General features: G+C 40.9%; 1 protein-coding gene across 1 annotated transcript in view; it reads left to right on the top strand.

Annotated features, from left to right (window-relative positions):
- CD109 (CD109 molecule) overlaps positions 1 to 18,788 on the top strand; it is a 143,046-nt gene that overhangs the window by 29,782 nt on the left and 94,476 nt on the right. Inside the window, exons 4-5 of the mRNA XM_050786473.1 lie at positions 1,620 to 1,850; positions 7,461 to 7,586. Coding sequence (XP_050642430.1) covers positions 1,620 to 1,850; positions 7,461 to 7,586 — 357 coding nt within the window. The remainder of the gene's footprint in view (positions 1 to 1,619; positions 1,851 to 7,460; positions 7,587 to 18,788) is intronic.

Genomic DNA, 18,788 nt, shown 5'->3' on the forward strand with positions numbered 1-18,788 from the left:
AAAATCCCCTTTGAGTTATCTGTAGACAAAACTTATTTGCAAAAATGAGTCAGGATATAGTTTCAGGACCTCAGTTTTAATATGAAAATCAACTAAAAGTCAAGCATGCTAGTTATCTATTGCTAAGCAACCCTAAAACTTTGTGTCGAACAACAATAAGTTATACTTTTATTACTTCTCACAGTCTTTGTGGGTGAAGAATTGGGAGCAATATGGTTGGGCATTTCTGATTTGGTGTCTCACGAGGTTGCAATCAAGATATCAGCCAGGACTGCAGTCATCTGAAGGCTTCCCCAGGGCTGAGACATTCTGTGAGGCAGCTCATTCACCAGGCTGACACGTGGTTGGTGGTGGTTGGTGGGAGGCCCTGGTTCCTCCCAATGTGGACCTCTCCACAGGCTTCTCTAGTGTCCTTACCACACCACTTTGGCTTCCCCCGAGTGAGTGATCCAAGCGAGAAAGAGAGACAACAGGGCAGAAGGTATTCTTTTTCTGACATAGCCTAATTCTAGGATTTAGAAGCAAATCGCTAAGTCTGGGGAATTAGGCTTCACCTTTTGAAGGGAGGAAAGTCAGATAATTTTTGGACATATTTTAAAATTACCACATCAAGGAGTGTGCGTGCGTGTGTGTGTGTGTATGTGTAGTGTGTGTGTCTGAAATGATTTTAATAAGAATATCCACCTGAGGGATTGTCGTGAATTAAAATGACATAGTGCAGGTAAACTGCTTAGTATGACTTTGGTCTGCTAATGCTAGAAGGTAGGATTTCTGTTGTTATTATTGTTATTATTATTATTATTATTTTGAGACAAATTCTTACTCTGTTGCCCAGGTTGGAGTGCAGTGGCACGATCTCGGCTCACTGCAACCTCCGTGTTCAAGCGATTCTCCTACCTCAGCCTCCCAGAGTAGCTGGGACTTCAGGCGCGTGCCACCACACCTGGGTAATTTTTGTAGTTTTAGTAGAGATGGGGTTTCGCCATGTTGGCCAGGCTGGTCTCAAGCTCCTGACCTCAGGTGATCCGCCTGCCTTGGTCTCCCAGAGTGCTGGGATTACAGGTGTGAGTTACTGTGCCCGGGAAGGATTTCTGTTATTCATAGTAGTAGTAGAGGTAGCAGCATCATCATCCCTCCCAAGACTATGACACATAGGCACAAGATGCATTAGGAGAATGCATCTCAGAAAACAGATTGAGAGAATATAGCAAGAAAACAAATTTTGTGCAAAAGAGCCTTTCGTCAGTTGACTACCTCAAATAGGGTGATCGTGGGAAAGAAGGTTGAAGGATATTAGATATTCTGACCTGCAATAACTGTTACGGAGGATGAATTTGCACTTGGAATAGGAAATGGCAAGGTGACTCCTGCAGAGGGAGAGCACTGGGTTATGTGTCCCCCATTCCAGGAGCCCTGTGATGTAATTGGAGAGCAAACTGCAGGATGTTAAAAGAGGGAAAACAAATTATTTAACTCTGATGCCTGGGAGGGGCAAAATTTCAACATCGCAGTTACTTTTGATATTACTGTGTATTTACGTTTTTTATTCTAACTTGTAATTAAAACATTTTTGAGGTAAAATAATGAGACCTTGATGTGTGATCTCTTTTTCCCCCCAGCTCCCTCTGAACAGTGCAGATGAGATTTATGAGCTACGTGTAACCGGACGTACCCAGGATGAGATTTTATTCTCTAATAGTACACGCTTATCATTTGAGACCAAGAGAATATCTGTCTTCATTCAAACAGACAAGGCCTTATACAAGCCAAAGCAAGAAGTGAAGTTTCGCATTGTTACACTCTTCTCAGATTTCAAGCCTTACAAAACCTCTTTAAACATTCTCATTAAGGTAAGTGCCAGACAGAAATGAAGCAAGGAATTGTAGCCATCTTACTAAACCCCTCTGGGAAGTTCTGCTTGTGTTATTGACACTGGAATATCTTAGAATTCACCTAAGATAAGCTTTCCTCCCAACATGGAACTCCTCTAATAGGAAGGGAGGTGGTGCATGCAGCACTGGGTTAAGAGCTCAGCCTCTAGAGTCAACCTGCTTGAGTTCCAGGCCTAGCGTCTTCATTGATTTATATAGTTGTCAAACATTTATTAAACTTCTGCGTTCCAGGCGCAGCTATAGGGCAGTGAACAGAAGAGATTAAGTCCCTGCTGACACTAAGTTTATTTTTCAGTTGGGTAGTAGGAGACAGACATAATAAACATACAAATATATATTTATAAAGGGACAGATATATATATGTATTTGTGTGGGTGTATGAGAGAGAAAAAGAGAGAGAGTTTGTGTTTGCTACTTTCTTTTTTTTTTTTTTTTAAGATGGAGTTTCACTCTTGTTGCCCAGGCTGGAGTGCAATGGCACAATCTTGGCTCACTGCAACCTCCACCTCCTGGGTTCAAGTGATTCTCCTGCCTCAGCCTCCCAAGTAGCTGGGATTACAGGCATGTGCCACCATGCCCGGCTAATTTTGTATTTTTAGTAGAGACAGGTTTTCACCATGTCGATCAAGCTGGTCTCGAAATCCTGATCTCAGCTGATCCACCCACCTCGGCCTCCCAAAGTGTTGGGATTACTGGTGTGAGCCACCGTGCCCAGCATGTTTGTTGCTTTCTCTAGGGTTGTCTGGGAAGACTGATTTGAGCAGAGAGCCAAAGGCAGTAAAAAAAAAATAAGCCCATACAGAGGGGGAAGCACATGGAAACACCTTGAGGGGGAGCTTGTTTGGTGCATTGGAGGAACAACAAGCTGGCAGTGTGCTGGAGCCCCGGGAGTGAGGGGACAGGTGCTAGGAGATGAGGTCATATACAAGTAGGTGGGTTAGGGTGGGGCTCATGCAGGGCCTTATTGGCCATAATAGGGACTTTGAAACTTATGCTAAGTGAAGTGAGAATTCACTGGAGAATTCTGAGGACAGACTTGATGTAATCTAACTTAACATCTTAAAAGGATCACTGTCAGCTCTAAGAAGAATAGATGCTAGATGCTAGCTGTGTGATCCTGGGTAAATTTATTAACCTTCTAGAACCTCAGTTTCCTTATCTAGAAAATATGTAATAATAGTAAAACGTCACGAGGTTTTTTATGAAGATTAAGTGAGATAATTCAAGTAAACCATTTAGAACTGTGTCTGGCACATAGTACATGCTCACTAAACGTTAACCATTATTATTATTTTAGGAACCCCTTTTGAAAGGTAGTAATTTTGTCTGCTGCTTAATACTCTGATGATTTGGAGGCACTGTGGTTAGCACACTGAGTGCTTTCTTGTGAGAATCAAGTTGAAGACAACTGAGATCCAGCTGGGCCTGCTTTTCTATATTTAAACAGAGAAGAACACTGGACATTTGATCGTTACTTGGAAATAGGGTGACTAACATCCCAGTTTGCCTGGGATGCCCCTGATTTTAAAACTGAAAAGTCTCTGGTCCTGGGAACCTCCTTAGTCTCAGGACATTGGTTACTCCAAATATTCTAATGAATAACATAGGGTGGAAGGTAAAGTAGGCCTTTTAGTTTGGTATCTTCCTATTCTTAGTTTATTTGTTGTTATAAATTAAAACAACAAAACCCAATCAAATAAACATGTATACATTTAACTTTGAGCCAAGATATGTTTGTAGCCAGTACCACATTGGTTGCCATGGTGCTCAATGCATATTTCTTGAACTGAACTAGCATTATTTCAGAGTTTGCCTTTGCTATGTAATGGAATGTTTGTAAGGCAGGTTGACAGAGTGAATAGCATTTCTAAATTCATGTCACCCTCTGAGCAGAGTTGAACTGGCTCCATTCATACCATCCTTCATCATTTATCCACATATATGGAGAGCTTACTGTATGCCAGAAAGTATGTGTACAATAGATGGTTTAATAAATGTATGGCTGTCTGTGGGTGTTTACATTCAATGCTTCCTTCTATTGCAGGCAAATAAAAGCACTGCATAAATTACCTGTTCTAGACACTAACCCAGAACTAACCCTGCTGGTTCTGGATAGTCTGTGCATTTTCATAGTTCTGCCTCTTTGCACTGGTATCTTCCTTTGAACATTTGATTTGCAGATTCTTTGGGCTCTTCTGTGCAGTTTGGGACTTAGCAGACCACATTTGGCTTTCTGAAAAGGGCTCAGAGAGACATTCCTCTTGTTAGCTCTGGTACTGATAGGACCCTCTTGGTCAGGGGAGGGGAGTTTAAACTAAAATTCTACCTGGAACCCAAAGTGTTTTGGAACTGTGAGTGAGGGGTGGCCATGCTCCTGTCTCTGTACCTGGGAGGTGATACTCAAGGTGGACTCAGGTCTAGCTGCCTTCCTCCTTGTAACTTGCAGAGGCCAGGTGGGAGCACTGATGTGAACTCTTTCAGCTGAAAACAGACAATTGGTGGCTTGGCAAAACTTTTCAGAAAAAATTGGGACTTAGCCTAACTGGAGCCCCTGACTGAGACAGTTGTACTCCTTGGCGCAGCACCACCTGCAGGCTGATGTGGAGAAGTGCACTTGAGAGTTAACTTGGGGCCCATCTTGCCCAGCCAGGAATGGCTGCAGGATGTAGCTAAGATACTGACTGTCACAGCACATTCAGGGTGTTCAGCGTTGTTCTTGGGGACCGCGGGCCATCTTTGGGTATTACTCATTTTGCATGCCCGGATAACTGGTCTTCTTAGGAGGGAAAGGAGCTTTGAGGCCTTTCGGCAGTAGAAAAAGCATAACCTATGTCTCCCATGCTTCTGGCCTCCTCTAGCCAATTTGGCCTGACACAGTGGAAATGAGTGCCTCTGACACTGCGGTGGCGGCTGGCATGGCTGGTTTCTGCTCTGACCTCTCTGTTCAGAAGCTGTTGGTACGGGTGAATGATCTTGTAGGGGAACAGGTGTTATTGGCTTGGGGGTATATCCTGTGACTGTGCCCTGACACTCTGTTTTGGAGCAGTGGTGGCCAACTCAGAATCTGACCCCTGGCCAGGTGAGGAGGCTACCTTATTTGAGTGATTTGAATTCTCTAATTCTACATGCTGGACAGACATGTCCTTCACACATAATCCAGAAATAGTACTCACGGACATATTCTCCAGCCAGGGAGCTTACTGCTTGAGACAATCAGGTACCGTGTGCTGTGTTGAGGCATCTGACAGAGATCCAGAGCCATCTAAAGGTGACTCGAAGGGCATGTGGGGCCACTATTCCAGGATCTCTGGCCTGAAGCTTTTCTGGCTGTGACGGGGGCATCGTTCATACTGTATGTGGCTGTGTTGTAGCAGCAGATGACCACATGTAAATGCTGGGCTCTGCTGTGACACCACCGTGTTTGGCTGGTTCAAATCCTGATGTGCCTTGTAGACTTCTGGTGTTTCTGCATTCTCCACCTCTGCCTTATTGGTGACAGTTAGACCTAGGTCCAAGACAGGCGTGGGAAAGCAGAGGAATTATCTCATTCACCCCCAACACTCCAGATCCCCCAGGTGCAAAGTCATCCATGAGGTCAGTTCAGACTTCATTGTCCAGGAGAAATGTATGCCCTCACTACCATAATGTTTCAGTCGAATATGGACTTTCCGTTTTCCTACACTTCAGGTAACACCAAGAATTATTGTTGTTATTATTTTTATCTGTGTCAGTGTGACAGAAGAAACACAATATTATATTGTTTTCGTTTGTATTTCCTTAATTAGTAGGCAGCATATATTTATTGGCTATTTGTATTTCTTCCTTTGTTCCTGAGCCTTTGAACTTCATAGCCTTCCCATGCATCATGCCGTGGCAGGCACAGTAGGACCAACTGCTGATTACAATGCTTGGCCCAGGAGTTTGCCAAGGATACAGCGACCTGCTTGTTCTTGACTTGCTTTTGGTCTCTGGTTTTCACAATTGGTTTCTGGCTTATTAGACTGCTTTCTGCACAGTTCTCAGCATTGTACTTACCCCAACTGTCATATCTCCACTCTGGGAGAGAGGTTTCTTCTGGTTTCTAATAACTGGCCCCACTCACTACTTCTAGTCAAAGTTTAGAGAATAAGACTAAGGGAAAATATTCAACCGCTGCTCTCAGTCACAGTCTAGTTGGGAGTAATAAAATATAAATTTTTGGCAAAATAAAATATGTAAAAGAAACATATTTTACTGCCTTTAACAAAAATATGTACTCAAGAGAGAGAAACTCCAGATATACTAGGGACTTTCCAGGAAGCAATCACCTCTGCCTATTGGAGGCATGTATAGGAGGCAAGAAGCTGAAACTGATTTCACCAGTGGACAAGGAAGGGAGGGATTTCCATGCAGCAGTTGCAGAGACCTGCATGCATGGGCTTTTGGGAATAAACTGCAAACAAATCTGTACGTTTGGAGGAAGATGAGCCTAGAAATGTAGATGGAGTCATATTAGTAAGGGCCTTGTAAACTATGCAAAGGAGTGTAGACTTCCTGTAGGCAAACAAAAGCCATGAGTACCTAGTGGTCTAATATAATAATCATATACTATAATCAGGGACTATAAAAAGTGTATAGTCACTGCTTTTTATATACCAGGGACTATGCCAAGTATTTTAACCACTGTAACTCATTCCCAGATTTGTGTTTCAGATGGATCACATTATTGGCAGCGGGGAAGATGTATTGGAGAGGGCAAGACTAGAGGGGGAAGATTAGTTGCATTAGTTAGAAAATAGGACATGGTGGCTGGATGTGAGGATGGAAAGAAGGAGACAAATTAGGGATATATTAATCTAACAAAGTTAAAAGGTCTGGAAATATGAGAGAGGAATCTAGGATGACTGCTGGAATGGCTTGGATGAATGTGCATGAAGGATTGTTGTTTGGGAGGTTATAGGAAGAGTGAAGTGTTTTTCATGTATATCCGTGATTGAAACATCTCTCCAATATGCTTTTGTTGAGTTAAAAGGCAGACATGAGTTTGGATTCTGAATTTCATCATGCACTGGTGCTGTAATATTGAGTCATGCCAGTCACTTGAATGCTCTGATCCCTCTCCAGGCATCAGTTTTCTCAACTATAAAGTGAGGATAACCCTGTCCTAAAGGAGAATTGTAATGACTAGAGATAAGGCAGAGTGCCTGACACATATTGGGCCTTTAATAAATAGGGCCTGTTATCTCTACAGTTAGATTTTCTTTTAACACTACTACCACCACCGCTGCCACCAGGGGTTTGGTGATGTATGTGTTGTAGTGTTTCATGTAGAAGGAAACAGGGTGCCAGGAATTAAAAGGTGGAGCAGAATCAAGATGAACTCAGGAGAAATATGAGAAAAGAATAAACTTTGATTTGTCTTCTTTAGTAATATAAAGCCTACATTTTCCAAAAACTATTCTTGTGTCATATTTTGGAGTAAAGTTCTGGATCTGGGTGGGAATGCGGCAAGGCATCATTCCTAACCTGATAAGATACACATGCACATGGGCAGCCTCTACATAGTTACATGTCTGGTTTTCATTTTAGGACCCCAAATCAAATTTGATCCAACAGTGGCTGTCACAACAAAGTGATCTTGGAGTCATTTCCAAAACTTTTCAGCTATCTTCCCATCCAATACTTGGCGACTGGTCTATTCAAGTTCAAGTGAATGTGAGTATAAATATATTTTTTGGGGGAATGTTAAAGTGATTTAATTAGGTCAGGTGGGGAAATATCTCCAAAGTCGTTTATACAATGAAGAGAAAAAAATTAAGGTGAACATTTAGACAATTTAAGCGGTTTATTTTTAACTTATGATGTTTATCAAGGGTTTATTTAGCCTTCATTCTAACATATTAGAATTTTCATCACTGTTGTCTTTTTCTATGATATAATGTGTAAAAGTTAAAACATTTTGGCATTTTAGTACACAGTGTTTACTTATTTGTTTCATGCATTGTTTTAAAAGTAAGTAATGAATACATAGCTATTATTTGGCAAATTTTATGCCTTAGAATAATGACTCCTAATGAATGATTAGACTAACCTACTTTTATCTTTGTTTTAAGAAACAGTGATTTAAATAACCACACCAACCTCTGATCCCCAATCCTTTCTCCCTAGCTTCTACACCTATTGCCTTTATTTGCTGCCGACTTGTATAGCTCTGAAATCTAAATGGAGGGCATTAAATGGCATATAAATCTAAATTAAGGGCATTCATTGAAATGAATGAGACACAAATACAATGAGACATAAACACTTTTAAAAAGCAATGAGACTTAACTGTTTTATGTGATATAAATTGGTCATTTAGTATATAACATGTAAACCTTTATATTTTTCTATAATATATTTATGTGACATATAAACATATAATATATAATAAATTTTTTCTGTATCTAAAGGGGAAGATATGTAATATGAAATGCATGAAATTATAGCTTATTCTAAGCATTGTTGCTGAGCCTTGAGTAGGTGGGACTCGTGTGTGAATTGACCTGTATGAGTGAGAAGAGTGCTGGAGGCACAGTGGACTCTCACCATTTGCTTCATGGCTACCCTGCATCTTTATGGGTGTTTGTATGATGTGTTTACCAATATTACCCTTTTTAATGTAGCAGAAGCTCTATTGAATGTATGATGTGGTTTTTAAAGAACACTGGAGGCCATATTATGAAAGGGGTTCATACTTTTAGAGAACAATGTAATGCATGACCATTAAAGTCATGGACAATTTGCAGTGTGGTCTTTGCTTATTTTCTTATTTATAACAGTGTAATAATAACCACTGTTATAAAGGAAGCCTAGAGCAGGGTGTGATGAGTTCTAGGGGCAGTGGGATTCTTTATATCTGAGCTTGTAGAGAAAGTGGAAAGAGAAAGGCATTTGTGAAACTTAGAAGATAGGGAAAAATTGGTGTAGGAGTAGGGAAATGGAAGAGAACCTTATGTGTCCGGGGATTTGGGAGAAGTTGATGTTACTGGAGCATGTGGAGAATGATGGCGATGTAGATTAGGAAGCACACTGTGAATTTAAAGTAGTTTGAATATTATTTTCAGTTCCCACTTAAATTCTTCAGAATCACCTTTTTTGTCCATCTGTCTATCCATCCATCCGTCCATCCATCCATCCATCCATCCATCCATCCATCCATCCATCCTTCCATCCATCCATCCTTCCATCCACCCACCCACCCACCCACTAACCCAGTATGTGTTAAAGACTTATATGGCTGTGATGAATACAAAGAAGGTAAACACATGACCTCCATTTTCAAAGGTCATTGTCGTGGTGACATGAACAATATGATAAAAATTAAATGACATAAGGGGGACAGACAAACACAAGGCAGTGCAGTAGCAGAGGAATTGTAAGGTGCTCAGACCAGCTTGGTGATAAAGAGGGTTTATCGTTAGCACAAGCACTGATGTTTTGGGGCCAGCTGCTTTTTCTGTCTCCCATGGTCTGCTCTGTTCTCCTTTCACTCTTCTGCCAACCTTTGAGGTGTTCTTCAGTTCTCATTCCATTGGCTTAGCTAAATAACCATCATGCCCAGAGTCTTTATTTTATTTATTTATTCATTTATTTTTATTATTATACTTTAAGTTCTAGGGTACATGTGCATAACGTGCAGGTTTGTTACATATGTATACATGTGCCATGTTGGTGTGCTGCACCCATCAACTCGTCATTTACATTAGGCATATCTCCTAATGCTATCCCTCCCCCCTCCCCCCACCCCATGACAGGCCCCGGTGTGTGATGTTCCCCATCCTCTGTCCAAGTGTTCTCATTGTTTAATTCCCACCTATGAGTGAGAACATGTGGTGTTTGGTTTGCGGTTCTTGCAATAGTTTGCTCAGAATGATGGTTTCCAGCTTCATGCATGTCCCTACAAAGGACATGAACCCATCCTTTTTTATGGCTGCATAGTATTCCATGGTGTATATGCACCACATTTTCTTAATCCAGTCTATCATTGGTTGACATTTGGGTTGGTTCCAAGTCTTTGCTATTGTGAATAGTGCTGCAATAAACATATGTGTGCATGTGTCTTTATAGCAGCATGATTTACAATCTTTTGAGTATATGCCCAGTAATGGGATTGCTGGGTCAAATGGTATTTCTAGTTGTAGATCCTTGAGGAATCGCCATACCGTCTTCCACAATGGTTGAACTAGTTTACAGTCCCACTAACAGTGTAAAAATGTTCCTATTTCTCCACATCCTCTCCAACACCTGTTGTTTCCTGACTTTTTAATGATCGCTATTCAAACTGGTGTGAGGTGGTATCTCATTGTGGTTTTGATTTGCATTTCTCTGATGACCAGTGATGATGAGCACTTTTTCATGTGCCTGTTGGCTGCATAAATGTCTTCTTTTGAGAAGTGTCTGTTCATATCCTTTGCCCACTTCTTGATGGGGTTGTTTGATTTTTTTCTTGTAAATCTGTTTAAGTTCTTTGTAGATTCTGGATATTGGCCCTTTGTCAGATGGGTAGATTGTAAAAATTTTCTCCCATTCTGTGGGTTGCCTGTTCACTCTGTTGGTAGTTTCTTTTGCTGTGCAGAAGCTCTTTAGTTTAATTAGATCCCATCTGTCAATTCTGGCTTTTGTTGCCATTGCTTTTAGTGTTTTAGTCATGAACTCCTTGCCCATGCCTATGTCCTGAATGGTATTGCCTAGGTTTTCTTCTAGGGTTTTTATGGTTTTGGGTCTAACATTTAAGTCGTTAATCCATCTTGAATTAATTTTTGTGTAAGGTGTTAAGGAAGGGATCCAGTTTCAGCTTTCTATGCATGGCTAGTCAGTTTTCCCAGCACCATGTATTAAATAGGGAATCCTTTCCCCATTTCTTGTTTTTGTCACGTTTGTCAAAGATCAGATGGTTGTAGATGTGTGGTATTATTTCTGAGGGCTCTGTTCTGTTCCATTGGTCTATATCTCTGTTTTGGTACCAGTACCATGCTGTTTTGGTTACTGTAGCCTTGTAGTATAGTTTGAAGTCAGGTACTGTGATGCCTCCAGCTTTGTTCTTTTGACTTAGGATTGTCTTGGCAATGTGAGCTCTTTTTTGGTTCCATATGAACTTTAAAGTAGTTTTTTCCAATTCTATGAAGAAAGTCAATGGTAGCTTAATGGGGATGGCATTTAATCTATAAATTACCTTGGGCAGTATGGCCATTTTCACGATATTGATTCTTCCTATCCATGAGCATGGTATGTTCTTCCATTTGTTTGTGTCCTCTTTTATTTCACTGAGCAGTGGTTTGTAGTTCTCCTTGAAGAGGTCCTTCACATCCCTTGTAAGTTGGGTTCCTAGATATTTTATTCTCTTTGAAGCTATTGTGAATGGGAGTTCACTCATGATTGGGCTCTCTGTCTGTCTGTTATTGGTGTATAAGAATGCTTGTGATTTTTGCACATCAATTTTGTATCCTGAGATTTTGCTGAAGTTGCTTATCAGCTTAAGGAGATTTTGGGCTGAGCGGTGGAGTTTTCTTAATATACAATCATGTCATCTACAAACAGGGGCAATTTGACTTCCTGTTTTCCTAATTGAATTCCCTTTATTTCTTTCTTTTGCCTGATTGCCTTGGCCAGAACTTCCAACACTATGTTGAATAGGAGTGGTGAGAGAGGGCATCCCTGTCTTGTGCCAGTTTTTAAAGGGAATGCTTCCAGTTTTTGCCCATTCAGTATGATATTGGCTGTGGGTTTGTCATAAATAGCTCTTAATATTTTGAGATATGTCCCATCAATACCGAATTTATTGAGAGTTTTTAGCATGAAGGGCTGTTGAATTTTGTCAAAGGCCTTTTCTGCATCTATTGAGATAATCATGTGGCTTTTGTCTTTGATTCTGTTTATATGCTGGATTACATTTATTGATGTGCATATGTTGAACCAGCCTTGCATCTGAGGGATGAAGCCCACTTGATCATGGTGGATAAGCTTTTTGATTGTTGCTGGATTTGGTATGCCAGTATTTTATTGAGGATTTTTGCATCGATGTTCATCAGGGATATTGGTCTAAAATTCTCTTTTTTTATTGTCTCTGCCAGGCTTTGGTATCAGAATGATGTTGGCCTCATAAAATGAGTTAGGGAGAATTCCCTCTTTTTCTATTGATTGGAATAGTTTCAGAAGAAATGGCACCAATTCCTCTTTGTACCTGTGGTAGAATTCGACTGTGAATGCATCTGGTCCTGTACTTTTTTTGGTTGGTAGGCTATTAATTATTGCCTCAATTTCAGAACCTGTTATTGGTCTATTCAGGAATTCAACTTCTTCTTAGTCTTGGGAGGGTGGATGTGTCCAGGAATTTATCCATTTCTTCTCGATTTTCTAGTTTATTCGCATAGAGGTGTTTATAGTATTATCTGATGGTACTTTGTATTTCTGTGGGATTGGTGGTGATATCCCCTTTATCATTTTTTATTGTGTCTATTTGATTCTTCTCTCTTTTCTTCTTTATTAGTCTTGCTAGCAGTCTGCCAATTTTGTTGATCTTTTCAAAAAACCAGCTCCTGGATTCATTAGTTTTTTGAAGGGCTTTTTTGTGTCTCTATTTCCTTCAATTCTTCTCTGATCTTAGTTATTTATTGCCTTCTGTTAACTTTTGAATGTGTTTGCTCTTGCTTCTCTAGTTCTTTTAATTGTGATGTTAGGGTGTCAATTTTAGATCTTTCCTGCTTTCTTTGTGGGCATTTAGTGCTATGAATTTCCCTCTACACATTGCTTTGAATGTGTCCCAGAGATTCTGGTATGTTGTATCTTTGTTCTCATTGGTTTCAAAGAACATCTTTATTTCTCCCTTTATTTTGTTATGTACCCAGTAGTCATTCGGGAGCAGGTTGTTCAGTTTCCATGTAGTTGAGCGGTTTTGAGTGAGTTTCTTAATCCTGAGTTCCAGTTTGATTGCACTGTGGTCTGAGAGACTGTTATAATTTCTGTTCTTTTACATTTGCTGAGGAGTGCTTTACTTCCAACTATGTGGTCAATCTTGGAATAGGTGTGATGTGGTGCTGAGAAGAATGTATATTCTGTTGATTTGGGGTGGAGAGTTCTGTAGATATCTGTTAGGTCTACTTGGTGAAGAGCTGAGTTCAATTCCTGGCTATCTTTGTTAGCTTTCTGATTCATTGATCTTTCTAATGTTGACAGTGGGGTGTTAAAGTCTCCCATTATTATTGTGTGGGAGTCTAAGTCTCTTTGTAGGTCTCCAAGGACTTGCTTTGTGAATCTGGGTGCTCCTGTATTGGGTGCATGTATATTCAGGATAGTTAGCTCTTCTTGTTGAATTGATCCCTTTACCTTTATGTAATGGCCTTCTTGGTCTCTTTTGATCTTTGTTGGTTTAAAGTCTGTTTTTTCAGAGTCTAGGATTGCAACCCCTGAATTTTTTGTTTTCCATTTGCTTGGTAGATCTTCCTCTATCCCTTTTGAGCCTATGTGTGTCTCTGCATGTGAGATGGGTCTCCTGAATACAGCAAACTGATTGGTCTTGACTCTTTATCCAATTTGCCAATCTGTGTCTTTTAATTGGAGCTTTTAGCCTATTTACATTTAAGGTTAATATTGTTATGTGTGAATTTGATCATTATGATGTCATTATGATGCTAGCTGGTTATTTTGCTCATTCATTGATGCAGTTTCTTCCTAGCATTGATGGTCTTTACAATTTGGCATGTTTTTGCAGTGGCTTTTATCAGTTGTTCCTTTCCATATTTAGTGCTTCCTTCAGGAGGTCTTGGTGGTGACAAAATCTGTCTGCATTTGTTTTCTGTAAAAGATTTTATTTCTCCTTCAGTTATGAAGCTTAATTTGGCTGGATATGCAATTCTGGGTTGAAAATTCTTTTCTTTAAGAATGTTGAATATTGGCCCCCACTCTCTTCTGGCTTGTAGAGTTTCTCCCAGGAGATCCACTGTTAGTCTGATGGGCTTCCCTTTGTGGGTAACCCGACCTTTCTCTCTGGCTACCCTTAATATTTTTTCCTTTATTTCAACTTTGGTGAATCTGACAATTATGTGTCTTGGAGTTGCTCTTCTCGAGGAGTATCTTTGTGGTGTTCTCTGTATTTCCTGAATTTGAATGTTGGCCTGCCTTGCTAGGTTGGTGAAGTTCTCCTGGATAATATCCTGAAGAGTGTTTTCCAACTTTGTTCCTTTCTCCCTGTCGCTTTCAGGTATACCAAGGAGATGTAGATTTGGTCTTTTCCCATAGTCCCATATTTCTTGGAGGCTTTGTTCATTTCTTTTTACTCTTTTTTCTCTACACTTCTCTTCTCACTTCATTTCATTCATTTGATCTTCAATCACTGATACCTTTTCTTCCACTTGATCAAATCAGCTACTGAAGCATGTGCATGCATCACGTAGTTCTCATGCCATGGTTTTCAGCTCCATCAGGTCATTTAAGGACTTTTCTACACTGTTTATTCTAGTTAGCCATTCATCTAGTCTTTTTTCAAGGTTTTTAGCTTCTTTCGATGGGTTCGAACATCCTCCTTTAGCTCAGAGATGTTTGTTATTACCGATCGTCTGAAGCCTACCTCTCTCAACTCATCAAAGTCATTCTCCGCCTAGCTTTGTTCCGTTGCTGGCGAGGAGCTGCATTCCTTTGGAGGAGAAGAGGCCCTCTGATTTTTTGAATTTTCAGCTTTTCTGCTCTGATTTCTCCCCATCTTTGTGGTTTTTTCTACCTTTGGTCTTTGATGATGGTGACGTAGAGATGAAGTTTTGGTGTTGATGTCCTTTCTGTTTGTTAGTTTTCCTTCTAACAGTCAGGACCCTTAGCTGCAGGTCTGTTGGAGTCTGCTGGAGTTCCACTCCAGACTCTGTTTGCCTGGGTATCACTAGCGGAGGCTGCAGAACAGCAAATATTGCAGAATGGAAAGTGGTGCTGCCTTATCGTTCCTCTGGAAGCTTTGTCTCAGAGGGGCACCTGGCTGTATGAGGCATTAGTTGGCCCCTATTGGGAGGTGTCTCCTAGTTAGGCTACCTGGGGTCAGGGATCCACTTGAGGAGGCCGTCTGTTCATTCTCAGGTCTCAAACTGTGCTCTGGGAGAACCACTACTCTCTTCAAAGCTGCAGATGTTTCTGCTGCCTTTTGTTCAGCTATGCCCTGCCCCCAGAGGTGGAGTCTACAGAGGCAGACAGGCCTCCTTGAGCTGTGGTGGGCTCCACCCAGTTTGAGCTTCCCAGCCGCTTTGTTTACCTACTCAAGCCTCAGCAATGGCGGACTCCCCTCCCCCAGCCTCACCACAATGTTCCAGTTTGATCTCAGACTGCTGTGCTAGCATTGAGTGAGGCTCCGTTGGCGTGGGACCCTCAGAGCCAGGCACAGGATATAATCTCCTGGTGTGCCATTTGCTAAGACCGTTGGAAAAGTGCAGTGTTAGGGTGGGAGTGTCCCAATTCTCCAGTTACCATCTGTCACGGCTTCCCTTTGCTAGGAAATGGAATTCCTCGACCCCTTGCACTTCCCGGGTGAGGCAGTGTCCTGCCCTGCTCCGTGGGCTGCACTCACTGTTGGACAAGCCCCCGGTGAGATGAACCCGGTACCTCAGTTGGAAATGCAGAAATCACCCATCTTCTGCATCGCTCACACTGGGAGCTGTAGACTGGAGCTGTTCCTATTCGGCCATCTTGGACCCTCCTCCGCCCAGTCTTTTAACGGAGCCTCTGCACAGGTGGCTGGCAGCCTGTGGGTGGGCTGCCCTTGGGTCAAGGTGTCCATTGTTGGTCCATTCAGATGCCACCTCTGCACAATGACCAGCAAGAGCAGTTTTAGCTGGATAACAGGTGCAGAGGAATTAATTTGTTCATTGAATGGTGGACAGAATAAGTACCCGATGAGAGGGGGATAGAAAAATAGAGGAAGACTTTGCAAAAGATGTGAGATTATACTTTGAAAGATTTGTAGGATTTATCATGTTGTGGTTTGTGGTCTTGGCTTGTCATATTGCTTTTATAGAAAGAAATGTTCTTAAGGAAATTTAAGTGCTTAAAAAATGAAAAGCATTTGCAAGATCTGGCCCTTGCCCACCTTTTCAGCCTTGTAAAGTGCCGCCCTTCCTTTTGAACTGTATGCTTTAGGCATCTTATGTCCCTTACGTTTCTTAAATTCACCCATCTGTCTCATTCTAGAGCCTTTCATCATGCTGTTCTCTCTGCTGGGAATGTTTTTTCTTCCTTATTCTTGCTACTTGCTTTTAACCTGCAGGCATTCTCTAAAGTGGCCTGACTGTTCCAGACATTCCCATAGCGCTGTGTGCTTCCCTTAGTTCATTCATGTCACTTTTAATTAGTGGTCCATGATAGACAGTAGCCTTTGTAAAGCTGGTGGCCTTCTGGTCTTGCTCACCTTTCTATTCCTGGGACCAAGTTCAGTGCTTTTGCATCTAAGTAGAAAGCAGTATTTGCTTAAAACGAATGTGTGAAAACTATGTTACAATAATTTGTCTTGAACCAAATATAATTTTCCCTTTTCTATATTCTATAAAGCATCTTTATCTTTTTGAAGACAAGTATATTGGTCAGGTACTGATCATTAGAGGTATGTTAATTTGAGTCATTCAACTAAGAAAAAATAAGCCCCTTAAAAAAAGAGCCCTTTTAGGACCACCAGGGGTCAGTATAACCAAGGAAATGTTATGAGAAGCAACTGAGGCCTTGGTCTCTGGCTTTTGTTTTTCTTTGACTAGTGCGCAGCCTTAAAGGACTGTATATTGCTTATTATTAAACCCCTTTTCTTTTAGTAGTGAATTATAACGTGGAGGAAATGTATTTATTATTTAAATAGCCCACCATTAGAGACTATATTTTTATTTTTCGGAGGCAGTCACCATTCTCAGTATAAAACTCAGGGAGAGGAAAATACTTATTTTCAAGAAAGTGTTTTTTAATTTTTTAATTTTTAAGAGACAGGGTTGCCCTCTATCACCCAGGCTAGAGTAAAATGGCACAGTCATAGCTTACTGCAGCCTCGAATTCTTGGGCTCAAGTGATCCTCCTGCCTTAGCCTCCTGAGTAGCAGGGACTGCAGGTATGCACCACTACGCCTGGCTAATTAAAAAAAAAAGTCTTTTTCATAGAGACAGGGTCTTGTTATGTTGCCCAGGCTGATCTTGAGCTCCTGGACTCAAGCAATCCTTCTGCCTTGGCCTCACAAAATGCTGGGATTACAGGTGTGAGCCATCATACACAGCCTTTGGGAGAGTGTTTTGAAATTCAATTTTGTCTGTAGAAAAAATATGGAATGATATGAGTGCTCCCACTGATGGACAATTTCTTTAAGAATTACTGGAGTTATCAGAGCTTTGATTTGTAATGACTATACAGGTGGTTAGAAAGTGCTGTTCTTCTGTTACCCTTTGTCGTAGGTCAGGAAAAGGATACTTTAAGTAAAACATACTTGAGGGCTCCTTGGCATTTCTCCACTTGTATTAATAATATGTTTGTTTGTGGAATAAGAGTGAATAAGTCCTTTATGATACCGTGTTAACCTTTCTAGATTAGTCTAAATTGTTTGCCCTTCAAGTATTGTATTGCTTTTCACCTTCAAAATTTTTTATGATAGTAATGGTGAATAATCATTTTGGTCTAGTAGGATTTCTAGTTTTCTTCTTTTTCTTTTCTATTTTTTTGAGACAGAGTATCACTCTTCTGCCCAGGCCATGGTGTGATCTCGGCTCACTGCAACCTCCACCTCCCAGGTTCAAGCGATTCTTCTGCCTCAGCCTCCTGAGTAGCTGGGATTACAGGCGTGCACCACCACACCCAGCTAATTTTTGTATTTTTAGTAGAGACGGTTTCATCATGTTGGCCAGGGTGGTCTCAAACTCCAGACCTCAAGTGATCCACCCTACTCGGCCTCCCAAAGTGCTGGGATTACAGGCATGAGCCACTGTGCCTGGCCAAGAAAGGAAACAGATGTTTTGGGGGATTAGTTAAGTGATTTGCCCGATGTCCCACAACTTCCCAAACTAGGATTAGAACCCAGGCCTTTTGACACTAAGTCCAAGGCCCTCTCTACACTGCCACCTTGCTTTTCCATCTTATATTTTATCTCTTTCATTGCTCAGCATATGATGGTGGGACGTAATAAGTTCTCAATATATACATAGACTTTTTTTTTTTTTTACAATGCTAGTTTAATTAATTGCAAAGAAACTCTTGATGATTATAATTTTTAAGACCTCTTAAAATTAGTAAAGTTTAGTAAGAACCCTGACTTTTTTTGTTCTACTTATATGTATGCTCAATTGACATACATATTCTAGTGTGAATAGTTCTTTGCTACTTTGGGGATTGTACTTCTTCTCTTGAGAATATGACCAAGTTTTCTACCTCTGCCATACTTTGATTGCCCAGCTCTTCATCATTTCTTTGTGTAGAGCACCAAGCCCTCCCCTCAGAGGGCAGAGGTATATTTTAGCTATAACATCTTTTCATAGAAGTGTGTTTTATAGGGCTGTTATACTTCAGGTACATTATAAGTTGAGTGTGGGAGTATATTCTGATTTGATAATTGACTTGAAAATAAACCTTAAGAAGATAATGTGTTTTAAAAGTTAGACATTCCTTGTATTTCATTTTTTTGCAATATACTTCTCTAGGAACCTTACCTTATCTTTAGGTATGTTACCTCTTGATTGGTGTTGACAGCTTTCTCAAATAATTGCAAATGGTTTTTTTTTTTTTTTTTTTTTTTTTTTGAGAAAGAGTCTCACTGTTGACCAGTCTGGAGTGCAGTGTGCAGTCTCAGCTCATTGCAACCTCCACCTCCCGGGTTCAAGCGAAATTCCTGCCTCAGCCTCCTGAGTAGCTGAGATTACAGGTGTGCGCCACCATGTTCAGCTA

The sequence above is a fragment of the Macaca thibetana genome, chromosome 4 (genome assembly GCF_024542745.1).
Source record: "Macaca thibetana thibetana isolate TM-01 chromosome 4, ASM2454274v1, whole genome shotgun sequence".
NCBI lineage: Eukaryota > Metazoa > Chordata > Mammalia > Primates > Cercopithecidae > Macaca > Macaca thibetana.